Source organism: Centroberyx affinis, unplaced genomic scaffold (genome assembly GCF_046629955.1).
Source record: "Centroberyx affinis isolate AG114_WGS23_722 - 3 ecotype Tasmania unplaced genomic scaffold, CSIRO-AGI_Caff_v1 ptg000577l_1, whole genome shotgun sequence".
Classification (NCBI taxonomy): Eukaryota; Metazoa; Chordata; class Actinopteri; order Beryciformes; family Berycidae; genus Centroberyx; species Centroberyx affinis.
Window position 1 is genome coordinate 5,001 of NW_027279217.1, and position 23,823 is coordinate 28,823.

The 23,823-nt window shown below is 41.8% G+C and overlaps 1 protein-coding gene across 3 annotated transcripts in view; it reads left to right on the forward strand.

Annotated features, from left to right (window-relative positions):
- The first annotated feature begins 2,641 nt into the window (after nucleotides 1-2,641).
- The window catches only part of LOC139643198 (ras association domain-containing protein 3-like), a 30,807-nt gene continuing 9,625 nt past the window's right edge, over nucleotides 2,642-23,823 (forward strand). The window contains exons 1-3 of one of the 3 annotated variants that reach the window (XM_071518381.1): nucleotides 2,642-3,124; nucleotides 20,540-20,542; nucleotides 22,899-23,006. In XM_071518381.1, the coding sequence (XP_071374482.1) occupies nucleotides 3,002-3,124; nucleotides 20,540-20,542; nucleotides 22,899-23,006 (234 nt within the window). In that variant the 5' untranslated portion in view covers nucleotides 2,642-3,001. Of the gene's footprint in view, nucleotides 3,125-17,321; nucleotides 17,455-20,539; nucleotides 20,543-22,898; nucleotides 23,007-23,823 lie in introns of those variants that run through there. The other 2 variants (XM_071518380.1, XM_071518382.1) reach the window with 2 other exon arrangements.

Here is a 23,823-nt window from a genome sequence, read left to right on the forward strand (position 1 = left end):
GTTAAATCCCGGCTGAGTCTCCACACCAAACCCTGCCCTATGGTAAAACCACACCACACCAGATGGAAACACGGCTTCTCATTTGGGTTTGGCCGCTTTCATCCTGAGCCTCTCCTTATCCAGGGCAAACATTTACACAACCCATAAAGTCCTCAGATGGACAGACGCACATACTTGGGATAAATAGGTTTTTATTAATAGAGATAATACCATGCTAACATTGTTTTGCGTTTATGTGTTGTTCATGCATGGAACTTCTCTCTGCATCTTGAGACTAAGTTTGTCTCTGTTCTATTGATAGTGGATGGAGAACTTAGTGTAAAGATGCTTTTAGGAAACCCAGGCCCTTTACTATAGATTGAAATTTCCAGGATGGACAGAATCTAAGACGATTTCTGATTTGGTATGATTGTAATTCATCAGTATTATGATATACGTATGTGTCTCTTGAAGTTGATAGTTTGTCTCAATGTGACAAAATGTTCGGTGAAACAGACAAGCTCTAACCCACAAATATAAAGGTGGGTGAACTGCCTGATAGTGTGAGTCACCCTTCAACTTTTCCCCCCGATGGCTCTGAAACATAAGAATGTGGATTACATGTGGCCTCCTTCCAACTGCTGATGTCATATCGCCCCTGGCAACAGATTCCTGTCCACACATGCTAAGGGACTGACCACTGGAAAAGACCTAAGTGACAGTTTATGACTGGGATTGGTAAAGGCTGAAAAAAACACATTCTTTTAATAAAAAAAAAATTGGCACTGTTGTTGCAAATCAGTAAAAATCCTTTAAGGTGTACTAAACTGTAAAAAGTACCCCCCTCCGCACACACACACACACACACACACAGACACACACACACACAGTACACACACTAGCACCAACCACCATTATCAAGGCTCTCTGGAAATTTTTAAACGTCTGAAAAAGACAGCTGCCAGTGAGCCATGTTCCACCCATTGAGAAGGGTGCGTACGTTGGTCTTAGCAATTAAACACGCACTCACACACACACATACACACACACACACACACACAAAGTGCGTCAGTCCAGCAGTAGCTATTAAATGCCTTTGGTCTCTGTATTTTTAGTTTACTTGATGCTAGCTGGAGCAGGAAAAGCATGTTGCAGAGGAAAAAACTAAGAAAGCTAGCGTTAGTTTGCTGCTTGTTCATTGAGGTAAGACGCTGCATTTTGCTGTATTTGTATCTCCAAAATGTGTGTGTGTGTGTGTGTGTGTGTGTGTGTGTCCATGTGTCAGGGGATTTGTGAGGACAGGGTCGAACCTTTTTGAGTAAAAATATCATGAGCATGAGAATTATGTCAGTGTGTTTGTGGGAAAAAAGATGGGAAAGATAGGTTTTCTTACTTTGGGAGGGGCAGTTTGGCCTAGTGGTTAAAGAGACTGTGCTTCATCCATGCATCCAAGTGCTGTGTTGACAATGACCTGCCATGCTGAAGTGTCCTTGAGCAAGACTCTGAACCCCTGTCAGCTCCAGGGCTGCAGCTCTGTAGCTGAGCCTGACCTCTGACCTTTTATTTTAGGAGTTTTGATAACTTTACTCTTGTCTGCAGTGTGTTTTTCATTCTCACTCTGAATATACTGAGATGTGAAGGTGATATTGATCCCAGCTAAACTCAAAGGTGAGAGCTCTCACTCTGCCTCTGGATATCATGGACGTCATCAAGAAGTGTAGCAAACCAGAATTTGTATTACAGTAATCGGCATTAATGGAAATGTAGCGAGATAAAGCATTCTGTTGCAGATTGTTAATCACATCTTCTGTTAAAAACATCTAAGGCTTCTTTGAAATGACACCCAAGCTGAAAGTAACATCGAGCTATCCAGAGTTATGTTTTTGTGATAGCTAAGTAGTTTTTGAGAAAAACAACTTTGTGTCAGGTCTATCGCTTGGTCACAATGGTAACGGTGTTGTGCTCTCTGCTCTCTATGAGACAACACAGAAGAAGAGAGGAGATGAGGGACACCACCCACATTTGCAAACAGAAAGTGGCCCAGTTTATTATTGACTGGTTTACAGTGGTGGAAAAAGTACCTAAATATCCCCCTAGAGTAGTAAGTTCTGTTACTTTGCGGCAAGTTTACTGAAGCCGAGGAAAATTATTGGTGTGAAAATCTACTTACGTACTTAAGTAAAAATAGCTCATTTAAACTCAAAACAGACATTGTTGTATATGATCTTTCCTTTGCAATGTTTCTGATTCATTGATTATGGAGAGTAAATGTGGGCTCTGGAAAGGATGCAATTTAAAATGTAGTGAGGTATGATTCTTCAGTCAAAACATATTTAAGTAAAAGTGAAATTACTGAATCCAAAAAATACTTTAAAATTATGCAAAAAGCCACTGTGTGATTGTAATTCTTTACTTCTACCCTTTTCGATCTTCTGAAAACACACGATCTTTGGCTCTACTCAACCCTAGTGTGGCTGTCAGAGAGATGATTGGCTGGCTGTAGTTCTGAGTTGGTCGTGGGTGTGGCTATACTGGCTGTCAGACAGGCGATTGGCTGCTTGTATGTAGTGAGCTCGTAGTGGGCGGGGCTTTACTGTAGCCTGGCTGTCAGACAAGTTACGAATATAGCTACATTCAACAGTGTAACGGTTGGTCTGCAGGCAATTGATACTGTGCGTGGCATTTCTACGTTGTCTCTTTCGAAATTGGGAATTAAAAGTTGACTTCTCTCCTCGGTATAACTAACTGGTCAATTGCGTTTCTTTTAACTTGGGAAAACTCAATTTAGTTTGGTCATGCTTGAGTTCGGCGAGTCTGTTTGACGGGAGGAAGGAGGATTGGGAGACAGTGGAGCGGATTTGAAAGAGGAAATCATCTCATACAGAGCAAACACCGACTGTTGAGGCCTCAAACACACCGGGTTCTCGTTTTTTATCACGTTTGGAGTTCGTTTTAAGCTACTAACCGTGCATTTTGGGCTTTTTGATGCATCCAAGTTTGAGTCGAGAAGTTTTCTCCGCCAATGACGTGGAATAGCACGATGAGCAGTGGCTACAGTAGCTTAGAGGAGGACTCCGAAGAGTATTTTTTCACGGCCAGAACCTCTTTCTTCAAGAAACCTTCAGGCAAACCGACAGAGAGCAAGGTAAATTTAAATAAAGTCAACTCTTCTTGTTTTCCTTTCAAGATCTAGTAGATCTCACTGTAACCTTTTCGTGTTTTGTATGGCTGGGAACCACTGATACGTCCCGTTCTCTCTTGTATGGAGAGAGCGTCCAGCAAAACTTTATTCAACACTGTCAGTTTAATTTCCCCTGCTTATCGACAAAGGTGCACACCTGGTAGAACAAAACTGAAGACCGTCTACGACTCGTTAGAAGCCATTCCTCAATTCGGCATACATCCAATATACGAAACAGCACTTATTTCAATTAAATTACCGCTTTTAGAACTGGGGCGCATGTTATTCCCACAGTCTTTTCCATCAAAATACACTGTGGAGGGCTGGGTGAATTCCAAAAGCTGAAATTTCATTAAAATACAGTGCTGCTTGGTAGATATTCTGCATGCCGAATTTACCAGAACACCCTAACGAACATTTTCATGTTCAGCCACATACGTACGCTTTCCAATAAACAACGGTCGATCAAATCGACAGATTTTTTTAATGGACACAAGAGAAAATGGCACGTATCGGGGCTAGTTATAGTCAGATTTGCATACGAACAACGGGCATGTGTGTGTCGTTTTAATCCCCTTTCGACAGTTATCAGTGTTAGCCTACATTTCATTTGACAATAAGAGTTTGCCCTGTTGCAGACAGACAGGCTGTGGTATCAGTTATGGAGGTCTTATAATAGAGAACCAAAATAAGCAGAAATATGGAAAGTAGCCATAGTGCAATTTAAATATCAGTTACCTGCATGTCAGCTCTTTTCTGCAATTAATTGCAACAGTCTAGAACAGTGGTTCTAAAGTGGGGTCCTTAGCAAAATGAGGAATAGTTTAATTTCAATATAATTTGGTTCACTTGAAATAATAAATTAGAGAATGTATAATAATCACTATTCTAATGATACATTCACTCTTAACACAGTTATATCCCCACATGCTGTACAGACAGTTCTACAATTCGATACTAAATCAACAACAAAAATCATCCCATATGGCTCCCTGCAGGAAATCAAGTGGGGGTCTTAGAGGTGTGTAACAAGAAAATATGGGTTTTTCCAGCCTGGGACACAAACAGAGGACATTAGTCTTGACAGGGACTCACAAGGACCCACCAAAACCAGCTATGCAACCCACTTTAGATCCTGACCCAGAGTTTAAACAACTCTTTAAACAAAAGTCTACATTGTAACCTAGATTCAAATTTTGTTTACAGAATCTTCCCTTGCATACAGAGAGAATTAGGTCTAGACTCAGCAGTGGATTGGGTTAAAACCCAAGACATTCAGCCTTAACATGTCTGGAACTCTAAAACTAGGTCACTTTTCAGATCCTTGACCAAGTACTGGCCAGTTGCAGTGTCAAAATGTCTCTCACGCACATTCACTTGCACACACATACATGCATTCTCTCTCATGCCACACAACACACAATCTCTCACACTCGCGCAAATACAGCTGGTTTGTTCCACACTCTCAAGACTCAGCATAGTGTAAAAGAATTGAGCTATTCTTCTACTCTGCCCACTTCTGTGTGTGTGTGTGTGTGTGTGTGTGTGTGTGTGTGTGTGTGTGTGTGTGACATCAGTCGCTTGCAGATTCTGCAGTGTGACCCTTCATTTTTCCATAATAGGCCCTTGACACAGGTCTTCATTCCTCATGGCACTGTGTGTGTGTGTGTGGAGTGGACACACAATGTGGCCATACATTGCTGCAAGAGAGGTCGAGACCCCTGGTTTGTTAAACTGTGGTTCAGGACCTGAAATGGGTCGCTGGCTTCTGTCTGGTGGTTCCCCACATTACAACAGCATACTTATAACTAGAGAAGGGGCATGTCCTTGGAAAGAGTGTGTGCTAGCTGTAGGCTAGTGGAGATGTTACCTAGTCTATAAGAGAAAAATACGGAGTGAAAGAAAAAAGAAAGTAGTAGTAGTAATAGTAGCAGCAGCAACAGTAGTAGTAGTAGTGGTTGCCTAGTTCTAGTAGTAGTAGCACTAGTAGTTAACAGTGGTAGTAGCAACAGCAGTAGTAGTAACAGTAGCAGTAGCAGCAGTTCAGGAGAGGTTCCCAGGACAAGTCATGCAGTTAGAAGGCTGGGATCTAAATGAGAAAGTGAATTTGATAAGCTCTAATGTAAACAGACAGACAGTAGACACACTGAGACCAGCATAAAGAAAGACTGAGCAATAAACTGTCTCTCTCTCTGTATGCTCAGTGGTAGGCAAGGAAATGAGATGTCACAGCCTCGGCAGAAGATGATTTATCTCCATGTCCTGCACACACACACACACACACATTCTCGCCCCCACTCACCCACCCATCCACCCTTGTAGTGTGTGAATGGTGTCACTGTAGAGGAAATGTCACGCTGACCAGTGGGTCTGTCTCATGTGAACCACTCTAGGGTAATCCCTCCCTCCCCCCAACACACACACAAACACACACAATGAACAGCTAAAGCTGCTCATCTTCAATTCAATTCAAATCATCATCATCATACACTGTAGGCTTACTGTAGCCTATTCATCATCTTTCAGAAAAGTGTCAGTCTGATGTTGGCCGTATTGCAGCAAAGACACTTCCACTGACCTGAACTAATCACCAGATTTTTTTTTTGAGCAACAGCCACTTATAATAATAAACTTTACACAGCACTTATCTTAAAACAGACTTTACAAAGTGCTTTACATCAAAACAGATGAAATAGCAGATGAAAATAAATCAAACATGGGACCAAAAACAATAAGAAAGATAAATTAGAATAAAAAACATAAAAGAATACACACACACACAGGCTATGCATAGACTAAATACGGGCCTAGCAGGCTTACATGCAGCCCTAATTCCTTGTTCATAGTGCCATCAACAATGCCTTGCTGATCCTGCAGTGTCTGTTAGTCTGTCTGTGCTGGCTGTGTACTGCAGTGCTTCTCTGTACGTTACACAACAGCATGGTTGTACATTTCAGCATATGTAATGTTGTTTGAGCCGATAGTGGCTGCATTGTTGCTGTGTAATGGATATATGGCCACTGATTATTAGTAGCGTTCAGCAGTTGAATTTGCACAGTCTTATCCAATATAGCACTTGAAAAAAACAGTTGAAATGGTGAACTTGGGGGTATTTCAGCTTAGAGACAGACCGCTTAGACAGTTGCAGGGCTTTCCACAAACAGCGAATCAGTGGTACCGCACCGCCAAACTACCAATCATTTGATGACTTAAACAGCGGGATCACATGATGGCGTTGATGTTGGCCCGGCACCAGCTTGTCGCAGAGTTATGAGGGGAACTTTGCTCTTTATATCTATCAATCTAGCGTAGGAAGTGAAATTTCTTCAAGTCATACAGTATGTTGAAAAAACTTATTCATATTCATTCCTCGTATTCAGCCTATCAAGAAACGAGACTCGATGAGAACACATGCACTATCAGTAAGAAATGAAATGCAGTCTGTATTTGCGTTTCATGTGAACTGAACTGTAAGCGAGTTGAGCTCAGCCCTGTACCTGACATCATACGTGATAATGGGAGGCAGTTGGAGATAGAGAGGCTGTTTGTTGTTCCTTTCCCAGTACAGACCGCCCACTCCCATAGCTAATGGATTTATGGTACAGTGTTTATGCCCCAGTGTGTGTGTGTGTGTGTGTGTGTGTGTATGTGTGTCCAAGTAGGTTCACTAGGCAGGCTTTACAGCATTTTTGTCATTTGTGTTAAGTTAGGTTTCATCATAAGTGCTGACAGTCCATGCCTTACTTGTACTCACTTGTCGATTACTTTTACATTGGTTCCATCTAGTGTAATTGGTATGGAGAAACAGCCTACAAAAACTCAAGCTGTGTATCTACATGGGGTTGTTGTGAGGGGAATCCCAATTGATGTTAAAGTGAAATCATTCTCTATTATAAGGGTAAGACTTCAACTTTCATATCTGTTAGTGTGGGAAAAGTCCCTTATGGTTTTTATCTCCAAGGTTGACTGATAGACAGGCTGACTACCACAGTGGGTAAAGGAGATCCTATCTATCTGTCTGTCTCACACACACACCCACACACACACACACACACACACACACAGTATACTACAGCATGACTTCACCTAGGCAAGGCAAGGCAGCTTTATTTCTATAGCACATTTCATACACTGGGGAAATTCAGAGTGCTTTACAAGTAATAAAAATACAGTAATGGTAAAAGATTTACAATTAAAAAGTGCAAAAGTACAGACAAGAGATACCTACCAGCATGGTGTTCGTGCAGCAGGGTACCAGCAGTCCTTTGATGTAGTGCTTCCCCCCTCCAGCACCACTGCTCTCACCTCTGTTTTTAGACATCTGTTCATTCCTTTAGCCTGAAACTGAGCCTGTGTCTGCACCTAAACACTCTTTTCACATCTTTTTGAGCATTTCATAGTGTCTTTGTTGTTTTATTCTGTCTCCTATTGCATGTCTTTTATGTCTACCTGCCGAGCAACTACAGGAAACCCAGAATGATGATAATAATAAAAAATATTCCTGCGTACTTGTGTGGAATCTGATCAAAATGTTGCATTAGAATCAATTCAGGCTAACGTCTTCCCATAAACAGCGTAGTATTGATCAGTTCTACAATAAACAATAATAATAATCAAATAAACTGCATCATATCAGAGGTGGATGACGCTGACTGATATCAGATTTTTAATAAAACGCCAATTTCAGCAAACCCATATCAGTCTAGCCCTACTCATGTGTAAGGTGATTTTCTGTCCTGTCCCCATGGAAATGTGATGAGGAAAATATAACACTCTCAATCTGAATCCCTCCTTCTCCCCCGTCACATTCTCTCTATTTCCTTCCTCTGTCCAGCCTCTCCCCTTCTTCTCTCCCCTCCTCACCCCTCCATTCCTCCTCTCATCCCTTCATCCTGGTTCCTCGTCCATTGTATGTTAGTTCCTGTCTGTTCTCAGCTCTCTATCCTGTTCTCTCAACACCAGCAACGCCGCCCAAGGTTTGTTATGGTTTAGCGACCAGAGCTGCACCCTTTCACCACCGTGTTCATACTCAATACTGCTGCACCGGCCCATATGAAGCAAGCACAGATTCAATCCATGACTTTTACTGAACAATGTAGACTGAGGCTGTTTATTTGAGGTCACTGGACAAAAGTGATTTGGATAGAATCTGTATTTATTTGCATAGCATCCTCTTGAAAAGACAGAAATAGTCACTTTGCTTTGATTTCTGTCACACTATGGTAGAACTCAGTACTGTAATTGAGTAACTCTTTTGTGTAGTGTAAAGATGAGTTCCCTGCATTGCACGGGGAATAGCATATGTAACAATGTTCTCTAATGTGCTAGAGTTACTTTTTTCTTAATAGATTTTACATAACTAGTAATATTACTTATACTTCAGTAAAAAATCAGCAGTACTTCTATTTGAATTATATATTTAGGTCCTCTTTCCAGCCCTGCTGACATCTTACCTGTGGCTCTTGGTGTCACATTTTCGTATTGGGGAAGTTCTGGTACTAGTGTCCTAGTTAAGCCTGGCAGCAGCCTTATATCTGACGCTGTTTCTGTATGGGTGTGTCCCTAGTCTTGTCTCAGTAGAAGAAAGGTTTTAATTTTAGACAGTTCATGACTGTCTTTGAGCCTAATGTGGGTAAGAGAAGGCTATCAGGCCACATCAGGTGAGGCAGATTGAATTTATGGCCCCTTATGGGACAATGCTGTTTAAATAGCTGTACATACAGTATACTAGGACCGGGCAGACTGGCTTTATTTTTGATGGTATAACAATGCTTCATGGTAACATAAATACCACTTGTATTGTAAAATGTAGGTGTCTCATGCAGTAATGTCACCAAGTTCATATTATCTAACTCACTGAGAGAGAGGATTTCACATCTGTGTGTGTTTAGTGATAATAGCTACCTCAGTTGCCTCAGTAAGAGGCCGCAGGTTGGTATTCTGGCAGATCCAGCATCGTGTGTGTGTGCGTGCCTGTGTGTGTGTGTGTGTGAGTGTGAGTGTGAGTGTGAGCATGATGTGAGGTACAGTTGTGTTTGAAGTACTCGCAGTCAACCTTTCAGCTGTTTAGACTCACAACACTGCCATGCCAACCATAAACACAGTCGTGTGCTCTCTCTTTCTCTCTGTCTGAGTCGGTCTGTACGTGTGTGTGTGTATGTGTGTGCAGGCCTTGCTTCCTTCCTGCAGCAGTGAGTCCAGGTCTCCAGCGGAGCCCATCGTCTGCGTTCTTTAACTACGTGTCAGGTGTTTCAGGTGTCTGGTCGTCTATAGTGTGTTTTAATGAGCCTTCGTTCCAGAAACACAGACTAACTGTAATCATACTGCAAGCAACTCATGAAAATAGTTGCTGAAAGTTAATGCTAAACTGGGTCTTAGCCCTATATTAAAAATGGAATATCAACCAGTCAATGTTGTCGACCTCTCATGTGATGGAGGTTCCTCCCTGACCTCAGCTAGTGAATATGTGTTTATTATTGTTATCTCTATGGCTGACCAGAGAAATCATTCATATCAGTCGAGCTCAATTGGGACTGAGCCCAGCTGTGCTTTCACTCAGCTGTGAAGAATCAACATCAAACAAAATATTATGTTTACTTCATTAACTTGTAATGAAATCAGTCTATAATCTTATGTTTTCACTCTCAAAGTGAATACAATTTGATTGCTTGTGTGTGTGCATGCGTGTGTGAGACCTACAGTAGTTTGGTGTGTTGGAGTACAAGGTCTATTGACTGTCTGCAGGTTACATAAACGTTTTTATGAGACTGTTCTCTTGCTTTCCCTTTCTCCAGCTCCCTGCCCTTCCAAAGGAAACTCAGTCGAATTGTTCTTTACTGTGCTGCCCTCGCTATCTCTTCAAACAGAACCGGAGTGCTTTTATGCTCGGACCACACACACACACACAGACACACACACACACACACACACACACGTACACACACCCTCTACACAGGAGTGAGCTGCGTTGTATAATATGATAAATCTGCCTTTGAAAGGAGCCACCTACGTCATGGAGAATATGAGTTGTTTGTAAGGACTTTGTGTGTAAGAGAGAAAGAGGGGAGAAGAGAGAGAGAAAGAATGTATTTGTGTATGGATGCAATCTGGAAGGCTATGCATGTGTTACAATCCATGATGTTGTGTGTATGTACGCAACATTTCATTGTGTGTGTGTGTGTGTGTGTGTGTGTGTGTGCCCAGTGATAGCTTATAAAGGTTGTTGACGTTGCATGAGTCATGCTACAGTGCCAGCTGCCTTGAACAGACCCTCTACTGTACAGCTCCCATCCCAACTCTATACAATGAACAGGTGGTCAAGTGGCTTATATCCACCCCCGCTTCTCTCTCTCTGTCTCTCTCTCTCTCTGTCTGTCTGTCTGTCTGTCTGTCTCTCTCTCTCTCTCTCTCTCCCCCTCTCTCTCTTACCTCTCTGTGGCTGAAACTGACCACCTGTAGCTTCATATTACAAGGTCAAAGGGCACCAGATGGGAGAGGGCACTACAGTGCCAGGCTATATTTTTACTTTGACTTCAGGTTACTTTTTAACTAGCAGATGCTCCTAAGATAGATTCATGCTGCATAGAAAACTGAGTAATAACAGCACTTACAATTAGATTTGAGATGAAAAGCAGGGCTGATCATTTTCAGTTGTTTTTAAAGATCATGTTTTCTAAATTTCTGTCTTCATTCCTAGAGAACATGTGCTACTTGAAAAATGCACAATGGTGCAGAAAGGTCCAGAGTAGTCCTTTGTGTTTGTGAGAGATAATAATGCATTTGTGTAGAACAGACTGAAAATATCAAGGTTGAGGCTATAAAATGGGTAACTGGTAGCAATCATACTGACAGGCACTAGCAGTGTTCCCCTGTTGTTTCCTATGGCTTCACAAGCATTGCATTGCAAACCAATTCCACTTGAATATGCTGTGCCGTGACCTGCTCGCATTTCCATAGCCTCCAGATAAGGAATGCACTGCTACTGCAACTAATATCAGATACAAGGCTGAGGGTTGGTATCAGAGTATTTTCTCCAATACTAAAACCTGATACCCAAGTGTAACATCAGGCAAGAGCAAAGCAACATGATTTTCTGTCTTTTTTTGTACATAGAAGGATGTTAGGTCTGTTGTAGAAAAATATTGATTCTTCTATACAGTAGATTGTATATGTTACACTCATCATTTCTCTCTTGTTTAGTAAAAGCAACGGATCCGAACGGCACTCCAGATCAGCCTATAATTCAAGTGTAGTATCGTTGGTGGAAAAAGTGGTATGATTCATCTCCGCTTCAGTCTGATCATGAGTTAAGCTCTGGGCCTGTCTGCCATGCCTCCTCTCTCTGTGTTTATATGATAGGGTTAGTAATGAAGCATGTGTTGGTCCCTGGTGTTGCTGCCATGCTCTGTAAGCCATTCTGTCACATACCAGGCTTCAGTTAGATCCCCATCTGGGAGCAGTTTAGACCCGCCTGTGATCTCTAGACCGCTATTATCACTGAACCGCAGCACACTTTGAGGTGGGTCGGTACTCTTACTGTGCTTTGATGTGCTAAGGAGAAAGTGAGAATAAATAGATGATAAATGACAAGGCATGTGTAGAGTAAGTGTGTGTTCATGTGCTAAAGAAGTGAGGAAATTTTTTGGGGTTCTCACTTTTAAAAGCGGGCATTTTGGGCCCGAGTTCGGCATTTAGTGGAAAGGCTGAGGGCTAAGGAGTGAATGTAATGCATAAGCTCTGTTTCCTCTGTAATTTAATGCAGTATTGATGCCTGGGGGGGGGGAGTAATTTCAGTTTTGCTTCCACGTCTGTCCCCGTTTCAGTCCCAGAGTGCAGGTTGGATTTATAAGGCTTTAAAGTTAATTCTTTGGATCCTTTATCATAATAAACATATTCATTCTGAACATGAGGAGTTTTTCCTAGTAATAGAGGGAGAATAAGCTAAATTACACTGTCAATTTTGCATCTTTTCTAACAGTGTTGTCAGTTTTTGGTGCACATCTGCTGAATGAATACAGAGAAACCACTACTAAGTCAATGTAATGTCTTGTAATGTTTAATGTAATGTAATGTAATGTAATGTAATGTTTTGCGTTACTTTTGAAGTCAATGTAATGTCTTCAAAAGTAACGCAAAACATGAGTGTGCCTGGTGTTATGTTTCTCCTACAGGACAGTAAATGGCATTCCATACACCCCACTCATCACACCATAAAGCGCTTAATGGTAGGTCTACTCATAATCACTGGAACATACACACACACATGCACACTTGCGTGCCAAATAACCCGCCATCCTATGTGTCATTACTCGTTTCATGTGACACTTAAATGGAACAATTCAACTCTGAACATGTTGCAATTGTGAAGCGAATGCCACTCCTGCTAGGAAAAGGGCAGTGGTATACACACACACACACACACACACACACTATATCTTTGGTTAATATTTGTCACAGGAGCTCATAGAGTGTAGAGTACATCAATGTACGTCTAAAATTGATTATTTGTCAAACTACCCACAGTTGACTCCAGTATGCGTAATTTGTGTCCTTCAGTGTCACATAACCTAGGTTCGATAACCTCGCCACACACACACACCCACACCCACACACACACACACACCCACACCCACACACACACACACACACACACACACACACACACACACACACACACACACTTGTCCCAACAAAAACTCCCAAGGTTTGTGGTTTTTGAATGTGCTGGCTGATCATTATGTTGATGTGTGTGGTGGTTTTGATCATCGGACTTTGGCTCATGGTGGTTGATTATCACTCAGCCTGTGTTTTAGCAAGCTTGGCGTGGGAATATGTGTGTGTGTGTTTGTGTGAGTGTGTGTGTGTGTGTGTGTGTGTGCGAGAGTGAGACAGAGAGACGCTTTAATGGGATTTTCCACTGTAGCTGAGGTGAGGGGGTTGGTGGTTTTGTTAGTGTGACATAATCATCACGAATCACCACCATCACATACACACACACACATGCACACAGCAGTACATCACACAGGTATTGTGTTTCCCATTATCAGGCCCCGTACAGCCACACCTGCCTTTCACATCCTTGTATCTATTGTACTATAGGACTGACTGGTAGCACTGATTCCATATTGTGTAATTTTCCAATGAATTCTACTTTTTCCATACATTGAGTTGAATGTAAATGTAAGGGAAAATGTTATTGAATATTAAAAAAACAAAAACAATCAGCTTTGTTTTGATTGATTGATCGCTATTTTTATAAAAACATAGGCAGCTTACAGTTTCAGCACGTCAAGTAGACTGTAAGAGTGGGAAGTATGGCAAAGTGTAACCTATATGGATTTATTTACAGTTGTTACTTACAGTATCGATTGCTTACTTAAATATGGATTACTAAATATGAAGAATAATGTACTACATGTATAAATATAAGCATATGTAATTATAACAATATAAAAACATAATATGAACAAATAACAATATGTATACAGTATGAAATGGTGGAGCGATTATGAAAAGTATATGCAGTACATAGCAATGAGAGGGATATGAGAATCTGAAGGATTATACATGATGTGCAAGTGTCACTGACTATAGTAGGAGTGTAGGGTGGAACAAGGCTCAGTTATCACTGCTGTCTCTATATATGACTGATCGTAACTCATATCTCATATTTATTGTTGCTTCATACCTGACTCATCGGCTAAGGGAGTTGCCCATAGTGAATATTTCTTTCATTATGTGTGGGTTTTTTGGTTTGTTTTTGTTTTTTGGCTGTCCTCTTTTTGCCTTCTAAAAAGTACAGCCACCTCATTACTATGTAAATGTTTTTTGGACATGAAAGTTGATAATTTAGGAGTCCAGATGATTGGTTTGGATTTGCCTATCGCCTAATAGACTCGGTATGATGGGTATTTTTTTTTCCCTTTGGAGAAATACTAACTGTATGAGCCATCTCCTGGGCCTCTCCCTGTGTATGTGTATGTGTCATCCTCTGTCTCATATCCTGTTAATTATTAGGCCTACAACAAAACTGTCAGCCTAAATAATGTATATTTTGAGGACAAATTTTACAAACATTCTCCTTTGAAGGCCTCGCTCATCCAGGGCTGTCGAGCTGTCTGAACTCACTGTATGTGTGTGTCTGCGTGTGTTCTGGTTTCCAAGGAACTGGCTAATGAAACTCACCAGAGGAAGTCTAACTTATTGTTGGCTCACTGTCCTCAAAGACTGCGTTATGAACACTTACACACACGCATGCGCGCGCACACACACACACACACACACACACACACACACACACACACACACACACACATACACACACACACACACACCTCTCTTTCACTCCCCTGCTTCTTCTTCTCCCAAGGTCAGAACCTTGAAGTTTCATAATCTCAGCCCCCCACATATACTTACTCACCATACACACACACACACACACACACACACACACACACACACACACACACACACACACACACAACCACCAGGTCTGTTACTCAATGCTTCCTGTGTAACAAATGTGAAATCCTGTCTGAGGCTAAAAACTGTGTGTACAAAGCAATATGCTGCTGATTAATAACCAAACATAAACACTGTGGGCGTGTGTGTGTGTGTGTGTGTGTGTGTGTGTGTGTGAGAGCAGTGTTATTGGTGTGTGTTTGTGTTTATCTCCAAAGCAACTAAGTTGGATTGTGTGACTTGTGGCCGACATTTAGTTTTAAAAGTAGCAACCATAGACTGTTAAAAAAAGATGGACATCACCCATTGGCTTCTGAAGGGCCGTTTTGAAGCCTGGAGATTGTGTTTACGGTCGCCGCCATGTTGACATTTTTTGGAGCCAGAGCAGCCAAAGCCCCTAATCGGCCCCTAATCGGCGACCTGTTGATCACTGGATAGGTGACCGGTTATACCCCGTTAATGACACCGTTATTTTGAAAATCTCTTTAAGGACACACATTAGAAGAAGTGAAATTAGCTACTGAGACCATAACCTCGAAAAAATGTATTGACTTTATATTTTGAGTGAGAAGTTGGGTTGTGGTCCCATTGACTTGCATGGAGTTTTTGGAGTCTTTTTGGAGCCACCCCCTAGCCCCCTCATTCTTCTCATTCTACTCGTCCTCCTCATCCTTCTTCTTTTTCTTCTTCTCCTTCTCCTTCTCCTTCTCCTTCTCCTTCTCCTTCTCCTTCTCCTGGTTGGAGCTCAGTTATGTGTGTGGTCCCTCCAAACAGACTCTTTGTGGTCCTGGTGGGAGTTGAACCATAACTGTGTGTACTGTCGTCTGCCTCCCAGGCTACACACACTGAACCACATTGGAAACACACAGACAGCACTGCAGCGCCAAGGCTTCAGCAGTCCTGTTTGGTTCACATCAGTGTGCTGAGCCTGGCCGCTTGTCTCCATGTGGTCTAGTTAGCTTAGTCTACAGGTTTCACTTCTCTATCTGCAAACATGCATGTGGACAAGACGCCGGTTAGATGGAGGTTTTCACTTGTCTTGCAATACAGAACAGTCAGTCTGCACCAAAGACAATAGGACAATCCTTTTCTTTTCATTTCTGCTGTTCATTTGTGTTCTGAACTGTTTATTCATGACTATTGTGGTCTATTTTGTTTGTTGGTTCTTCTGTTTTGTTCTTCTTTTGTCCTTTTCTTTTTTCTTTTCCATCCCGATCTTTACTGTCCTCTACTGTTCTTCACTCTGCTCTACTGTCCTCTAATGTATTGTCCTCACCTCTACTGTCCTCCATCTGTACTGTCCTTTACTCTACTCTACTCTACTCTACTCTACTGTGTCCCTGCCCCTGCTAGTGTTTGTGTGCCATTTTCGGTAAACAGGCTGGGGTTTGGCTAACCGTCGGAGCCTGGCCAGGTTTAAATGAATAGCTGTGAGTGATTATAGGTCCGGACTGGGTCACTGCGGTGTGCTGAATAGGACTCCTGGGGTCGATACCGGAGAGGGAGGCAACCTGAGAGGAAGCTAGTAGGATGAACACTTGGAACATTAGCGTGTGTGTCTATCTTGATCTGTGTGTGTTTGTGTGTATTGTTTCCCTTACGTATACACAATATCAAGTCAGCCAAACTGGTACAATATTACAGGAGCTTTTACTGTGTTGAATTCACGCCCTGCATTCCTCAACCCCTGCCTGCCATGACCACATAAAACCTAAGAACTAGAGTTGATATATTGGTTTGCAGATATGTTACGCTGATGTTGGTCTTTTATTTAAAATCATATTGCCAGTCGATGTCGTCCACCTTCAATATGATGCAGTTTGTTTGATTAGCCAGCATATTTATTGTATAATTGGTACTACACTGGTTTTCTTTGGGAAGCCTTTAAATGTCATGGATTGACATTTTGATCAGATTTCAAATAAGTATGCATGAATATATTTTCATAATATTATTTTTCACCCTGCCATGGAAAAAAAAACCTGGACATAACCATGAATACTTGTAATTTAAAAAAAACAAATTGGCATGAAAATGGTCATATTGAAAAATGTTGAATATTGGCACAAAGTATTGTGTATCAGCAGCTTCAATCCAAAAATGTAGGTATCTGTACGAGCCTTCAAAAATCCAGTCGAACCCTACTAATGACGTGTGTGAGTGGGTGTTGTGTATTACATTAACCGGCCTGAGGCCACCTAAGCACTGGAAGTCACCCAGGTGTAAATGAATACTGGTCAGTGGTTAAAGGGAATGGGCAGCTGTGGTCACTGAGTAGCATATAGTTGGCACTGTATAATAGAGCTGGAGGGAACACAGACCTATAAAAGGCTTTAGCAATCCTGCAGTGTGTGTGTGTGTCCATTAGCTAAGGAATGTCCGCTCAAGAAGTAAGGCTTGAGAGAGATTGTCTGTGTTTCTGTCCATTAGCTAAGGAATGTCCGTTATAGAGGAAAGGTGCGAGTGAGAGTGTGTGCATTTCCATTAATACAATGACGCGTTATCGTGTGTGTGCATGTGCATACGTATGTGTGCGCGTGTACCCATTAGTGTAGGAATGCTGGGAGGAAAGGTGTGGCCGGTCTCCACTTCCTCCACCGACTTTACAGGAAGTAACATGGGAAGGGAAGGGATGAGGGAGAGGAGGGAGAAGTAAAGGGGAAGAATGGACAGAGAGTTTTTTGTGGGGGAAAAAGAGAAAGAATGGAGGAAGATGGAGAGACGGTGAGGAAGAACCAGAGAGAGTATATTCTATAAGGAGGAAAAATGGAAGGAGAGATATGGGAGCATCTGTCTTTCAGGATTTTGGATACAGGGCGGTCCCAAAACAGGTGGTGGGTATATTTTTGGCGGGTCTTCCTACTTTAGGCCCGATACTAGTGCAGTTTTCTACTGTACTAGTATCAGGCCTAAAGAAGGATTGGGCGATTGGATGAATACATCAGGGACCGGCAGTGAACTGAATCCTTCACCAGTGTAAACTCCCTTGCTGTTATTTGTTGTCGGTTTAAATAACCTTGATCTTTGGTAAGTTAAAATGTTGTCTAGTGCAAGATACTCCAGTGGGGATAAATGAGGAAATAATGCTCAGGTTGATTGAAATGTATTTCCTCAGGGTGTGCTGGTTTGTTTTGCTGCTTCACCTGCATCACCTCATACTTGTTTATAAGTATTTATATATTTGTATATATTTCTTGACTGTGAGAACTTATTCTGTAATTTGCCAAAAAAATGCATCTTTCTTACGCATTTGAAAGCTACATTTCTATTGAAGTCATCACGCCTACACTGTGCACACTGTGTATGTGTGTGTGTGTGTTTGTGTGTGTGTTCGGCTCATTGTCAAATGTAGGTTAGACCCAGCTAGCATGGCTAAATCACTGTGTTTAGTCTGCCTGTAGCGCTCATGACACACAAACGCATAGTCCGATGCTTCAGGTTCTGTTCGCCTGGCTAAGCATGTTTTGTCTGCCTGCAAAGTTCCCAGCACACACACACATGCGCGCACACACACACACACTTACAAGCTGATGTCATCTATTTACAGACAGTGGATGTAGACGAGCGTGACTGTGCTAAACAAAGATAGGAATGCTGCAGGTGTGTGTGATAAAGGGTCAAGAAAAAAATGCCATATCACACTCACCCACAAACACACACACACACACACACACACACACACACACACACACCAGGCACACACACACTAAACATACAGTAACAGGTTATTCTTTAAACACCCATAATTCAAACTGTGCAGTAGTTGTCTTCCTCTTCTCCCTCTCTTTTGCCTTTTATACTCTCTTTTCTACCGTACTTAACAAGCCATCCAGTCCAGTATTGAGTCATAACATTTTTTTTAACCCAACTACTGCCCTTCTGTCTTTCTTTCTGACCTCCTTTCTCCCTCCTGTCCAGTGTTGGTCTTCCAGCCTTAGTAGGAGGCTGTTTTCTTAAATAGGACCATGACCTCATCATGTTGCAGCTCCGCTCTGCTCTGGTTCTCCTGTTTGTTTGGATTCAGTTGCACTTGCCCTCCCAGTTCCTCTTAACCCTCTCGGTGGCAGTCTGTAAAACCTGCAACGAAACGTGCCTCACCCCTGCTAAAAAGGACTTCATCAGTATGGGTTTCAGTGGAGAGTTTTAGTGTCCCATGATGCTCTAAATGCTGTTTCAGAGGCTGTTCCACCCTGACAAGAACACAATTCTGGGGGAAAAACTGAGTCCTTGTGATGTTTTTGGTCAAACCTAAAGATTTATAACGCAAATATTGGCTATCAACTGCTTTAATCACAAAATATTCGTATTGATATTGGCTTCCGTGAGCCTATATCAGTCGAACCCTGACACACACACATAGAAACACTCAGGCAGCTCCCACCCACTTGAGTTGTTCTTGTATACAACAGAGTGACTGCAGGTCCTGAAAACCTCTTAAAATGTCTTTAATATGGCTAAATTCAAGGCCTCAGAAATCCTTTAAGTCTTCAGTTCAGTTATAGAGGCCTTTAAATGTTAATAATATTTAAGTTCCCACCCAGCACAAACACAGTAGGTTGGCAATAAGAAGAATACGTAAGAATGACTATAAATCCTTAATTTCAGTGTATTCTCTTTAAAAGTGGGTGGAATGGCAGCTGAACCCAGGCCCATCACTAGTCAGTGTTCGTGTGAGTGTTGCAGATGAGGCCAGCTGATCTAGTTGGCTTTATCACGGGGTTCTCAGCTACAGAGAAGGAAGTCACTTAATCCACTAGGTCACTTGAGTTAGCTAACGACCTCACCACACACACACACACACACACACACACACACACACACACACACAGTCACGAGTGGAAGGGTTCTCTGGAAGGAGTATCTATGAACACCTCTCGTTTTTCCTCGTTCCCTCTCTGTCTATCTTCCTCTCTCTCTATCTCTGGACGGAGAGACGGTACATAATCTCATTACCTGTCACTTCTTGGTAATAAGCTCTGACTCATCTGACCTGGCTGGAGCTTGAAGTGGAGACTGACCATGGGAAAACCCGGCAGGTCACACTTGAACATCACAATACATGCTTCACCAAAAGGATTAGGAATAGAATAAAGGAATCTGGTAACCTGAGATTTATGCATTGTGTGCGTCTGTGTGCATCTGTGTGTGTGTGTGTGTGTGTGTGTGTGTGTCTGTGCATGTATGTGTGTGTGTGGCTCAGCAGATTTGTTCCTCCCTTAATCCTGATGAGTCAGTGTCTGTCTCTGTCAGATGGACAAGCAGACGGACAGGTCACCATCACTAAGACGATCTCTAGAACTAACCATCATGATAGACTTCAGGCCAATATATCAGCTCTATTTTAAAAAAAAATGAAGTTTCAGGTAGGGCAACTGTAAGCCAAGTCCAGGTTTTTGACGACTGATGACGATTGAAGCTGCTGAAAGATGATATTTTTTTCTGATATTCAGTATCTTTAAATCCATTTTCCAATTCCAAAAAATTGCAAGAATTCAGTGTTTCCCCAGAATATTATTCTTTACCTCTGAAACAGCATTTAAATCATGGGACACTAAAACTCTCCATTAAAACCGAGGATAACAATACTACTACTACTAATAATTAAACATATTCATGCACATTTGTGTGGAATCTGATCAAAATGTCTCATTAGCATCAATTCAGGTTAAGGGTGTCCCATAGACAACCAATGTAGTATTGATGAATTATACAATAAATATTTAATCAAACTGCGTCATATCCATCATATCAGAGGATGACGTTACTGACTGGCTGATTTCTGATTTTTAATAAAAGGCCAATATCGGCCTCATGTATCAGCAGTTTCTGTTTGTCTTATTCTCATTTACATCCTAATTCTCTGTTGCTGAAGTAATCCAGCTTCCCCGAAGGGATCATTAAAGTTTAATCTAATCTAAGCAAGTGATAAGGAGTAACATGGGGATTCAAAGTCACAATGTTGTGTGTACATGAAATTCTAGAGAAGCATGACACACACACACACACACACACACAAACCAGGTATTTCTGTTCTGTCTCAGCTATAAACCTGGCAGAGTGGACAGTGGATTACAACTGTTTGAAACTCTGCTACAGTGTGTGTGTGTGTGTGTGTGTGTGTGTGTGTGTGTGTGTGTGTGTGTGTGTGTGTGTGTGTGTGTGTGTGTGTGTGTGTGTGTGTGTGTGTGTGTGTGTGTGTGTGTGTGTGTGTGTGTGTGTGTGTGTGTGTGTGTGTGTGTGTGTGTGTGTGTGTGTGTGTGTGTGTGTGTGTGTGTGTGTGTGTGTGTGTGTGTGTGTGTGTGTGTGTGTGTGCGCACCGCGTTGGCACCTTGTCTTTTCCTTGAGCAGTGTGTGTTATCCATATAAGGGTGTGTGTGCCTTCAAGGCCTGCCCTGGACTCTGTACTGTGTGTATTGTGTGTCTGTGTGTGTGTGTGTGTTTGGGAGGGGGGGTTGTTTTTAATAGAAGCAGAGGAGAGCTGCGCTATGCCCATGTAAGCACACACTACACTGGAGAATTAAACTCTGTCTGAAGACTCTGCACAGACACTCCTTGACACACACACAAACACACACACACACACACATACACACTAGGACAACCTTTATGTTTTTTGCGTATCATTTTGCACAACCCACATGTCAATTGGTGAAATGTAAAGAAAAGTATATTCTCCATCTTGGCGCTCATATACTTGACTCTGGAGGGGATGCTGCTTTCAAATGCTGTCGGCAATATCATAATTGGAAATGCACGTGAACACCCCCAGAAAGTGGTAAATATGACTGAAGTTGTATCAACAACTGATGGGAAAAGATTTTTTTTATTATATGACATAGTTTGGCATTCTAAGATGTGAAAAGATGAAACTTGAATGAGCTACATTGGGAAATTGGGTCATTACAGCTGCAAAATAATATGACACAGCTAAGAAAATTTTGAATATGAGTAAAGCAAATGGAGGTATTAGCTAAACCTAATGCAACCAACAATTTCAACGTTTCCAGAAGGTATTCATTTTTGGATTGAAGCTGCCGATAGTTGATATTTTGCATAACGATGTGTGATCATCTGCGTCAGCCCCACTCCCAGTCTAAACTAGGTTTACTGGTGATGTAGCAGGGGATCCAGGGTGGAGATGTACAGCTGTGTTTTTTCCACTTTGCTCTGAAAACCAGTGATTTACTCGCAGTGCTTGTTTGAAAATATTCTAATTGGTTTTGAGGTCACTGCAGGGGCTCGTTAACACTGGTTATGTAACATGTTTGGCTTTGTCACATCGCCTAAATTATAACTTTACATGTGTTTTCTGCAGTCCAAGCTGTGTGTCTGTGTGTGTGTGTCTGTGTGTGTCTGTCCGTGTGAGTCTTAAGAAGCTCATATAGTCCTCAGTTAAGAGCCATGACTCCAGGCTAGAAGACATTGCTTCTAACACAAAAACTAACATGACTTCATTCATCAGTAGGGCTGGCCTGGGATCATCAACTCACATGAAGCGTGTGTGTTTGTGTGTGTGTGATTGAGCATGTATTGTTCATGCTTGCTTGTTTTTGTGTTTGACCCGACACAAAAGCAGGAGATGGAATGTTTTATTTATGGTTGTTCTAGCACGTGTGCAGACACTAGTCCTATGGACTGAGGGTATGGATGTGTGTGTCTGTGTGTGTCTGTGTGTGTGCGCGTGTCATCTTTATCTAGAACTTTCTCTATCAGCTGACCACTTAAACCTACCCCACCCAAAGGCTATTTATACATAAACACACACAAACTGCTGACTGCTTACTGCGGCTCTCTTCTCTCTTCACGTAAAGCCCCTTGAAGTACATGTGTGAGTGACTTGACAAATACAGATACACAATGTACATACACACCACACACACTGCAACCAGTCTGAATCAGCTATACACACTCCTAAAGACCACATACCTGTATTGGTCAAACCCTGTAAACAACCAACTGTTTTTTCTTAGAATTATTCAAGTTCAAGTATTGAATTGTGTTGCAGTGTGACTTAGAAATAACACTGTTACAGATAAGGATATAAATAGCCTTCACCCGCAGGAATTATCCATCTTTTGTCTCAAATTAGAAGGCAGTCTCTCACCATGGGGCCCACGCTGAGTTACAAACATATTGTTGACATGTGATGACCCTCCAGCAATACAGTAAAGACACCAAGACCCTTTATAGTAGATTCCAGTTATCTTCCTCACTGATGACATTCCTTGTTTGTTGATGCCTTTTTTCTAATGACCCCATCTCTTTCTCTCTCTGTCAGGATGTGGAAAAGGAGAGAGAGTTGCGGACTCACCTCAGCAGGGAGGAGATCAGGCAGAAGATTGAGCAGTACAACGCCCTGACCAGGGACCACCTTAAAATGACACTGGTGAGTGGGGCACACACACACACACACACACACACACACACACACACAGTGGTATTTGGCTCGTATGCAGCGCTTCCTGTAAATGCCTTTCTCGCCTCCATCTATTCCATCCTTACTCACTTCTTTCAACTTTCCTTCATCTCTCTCTCTCTCTCTCTCTCTCTCTCTCTCTCTCTCTCTCTCTCTCTCTCTCTCTCTCTCTCTCTCTCTCTCTCTGTTTCTGTCTCTCTTTCTGTGTCTCTGTCTCTCTTGCTGTGTCTCTCTATCTCTTGCTATGATTTGGCATGCTGAAGGAGTTGCTCTGTCTGAAAGTCTGTGCATTAAATATTTCAGTTATGAGTCATGCTGTGACCGTTCTTTTCTGCTCTTCTATCTTTTATTCACTTGTTCTCTTTCTCTCTGTCTCTTTCTCTGTGTACTGTAACCTCTCTCTCTACCTCTATCTTGTGGTAGAATGATATACTGTATAATAATAACAAAAGATTATATAAAAAATAGTAATAAATATGTAATAAAAACAAAGAAATAAAAGTCTAAGATTTGTTACAGAAAGAAAATTTATAAAAATGGGTTTCAAGAGATTTAGCAGGTTGTTCCACCTTATATGGGCCCTAATGGAAAAAAGTTCTGTCCCCCTTCCTCAGTCTAGACTGTGGAACAGATGCTGAAGATATATATTTACATTGAGTGATATATATAGTCTGCTGTTTTTGATATATCTGTACCATGTGTGTCAATATGTTCTCTGTTACTATTGTTTAAGATTAAATTAGATCCTCGTGCTTTTAAATTTTTATTTAGTCTCCATCTTTGTTGC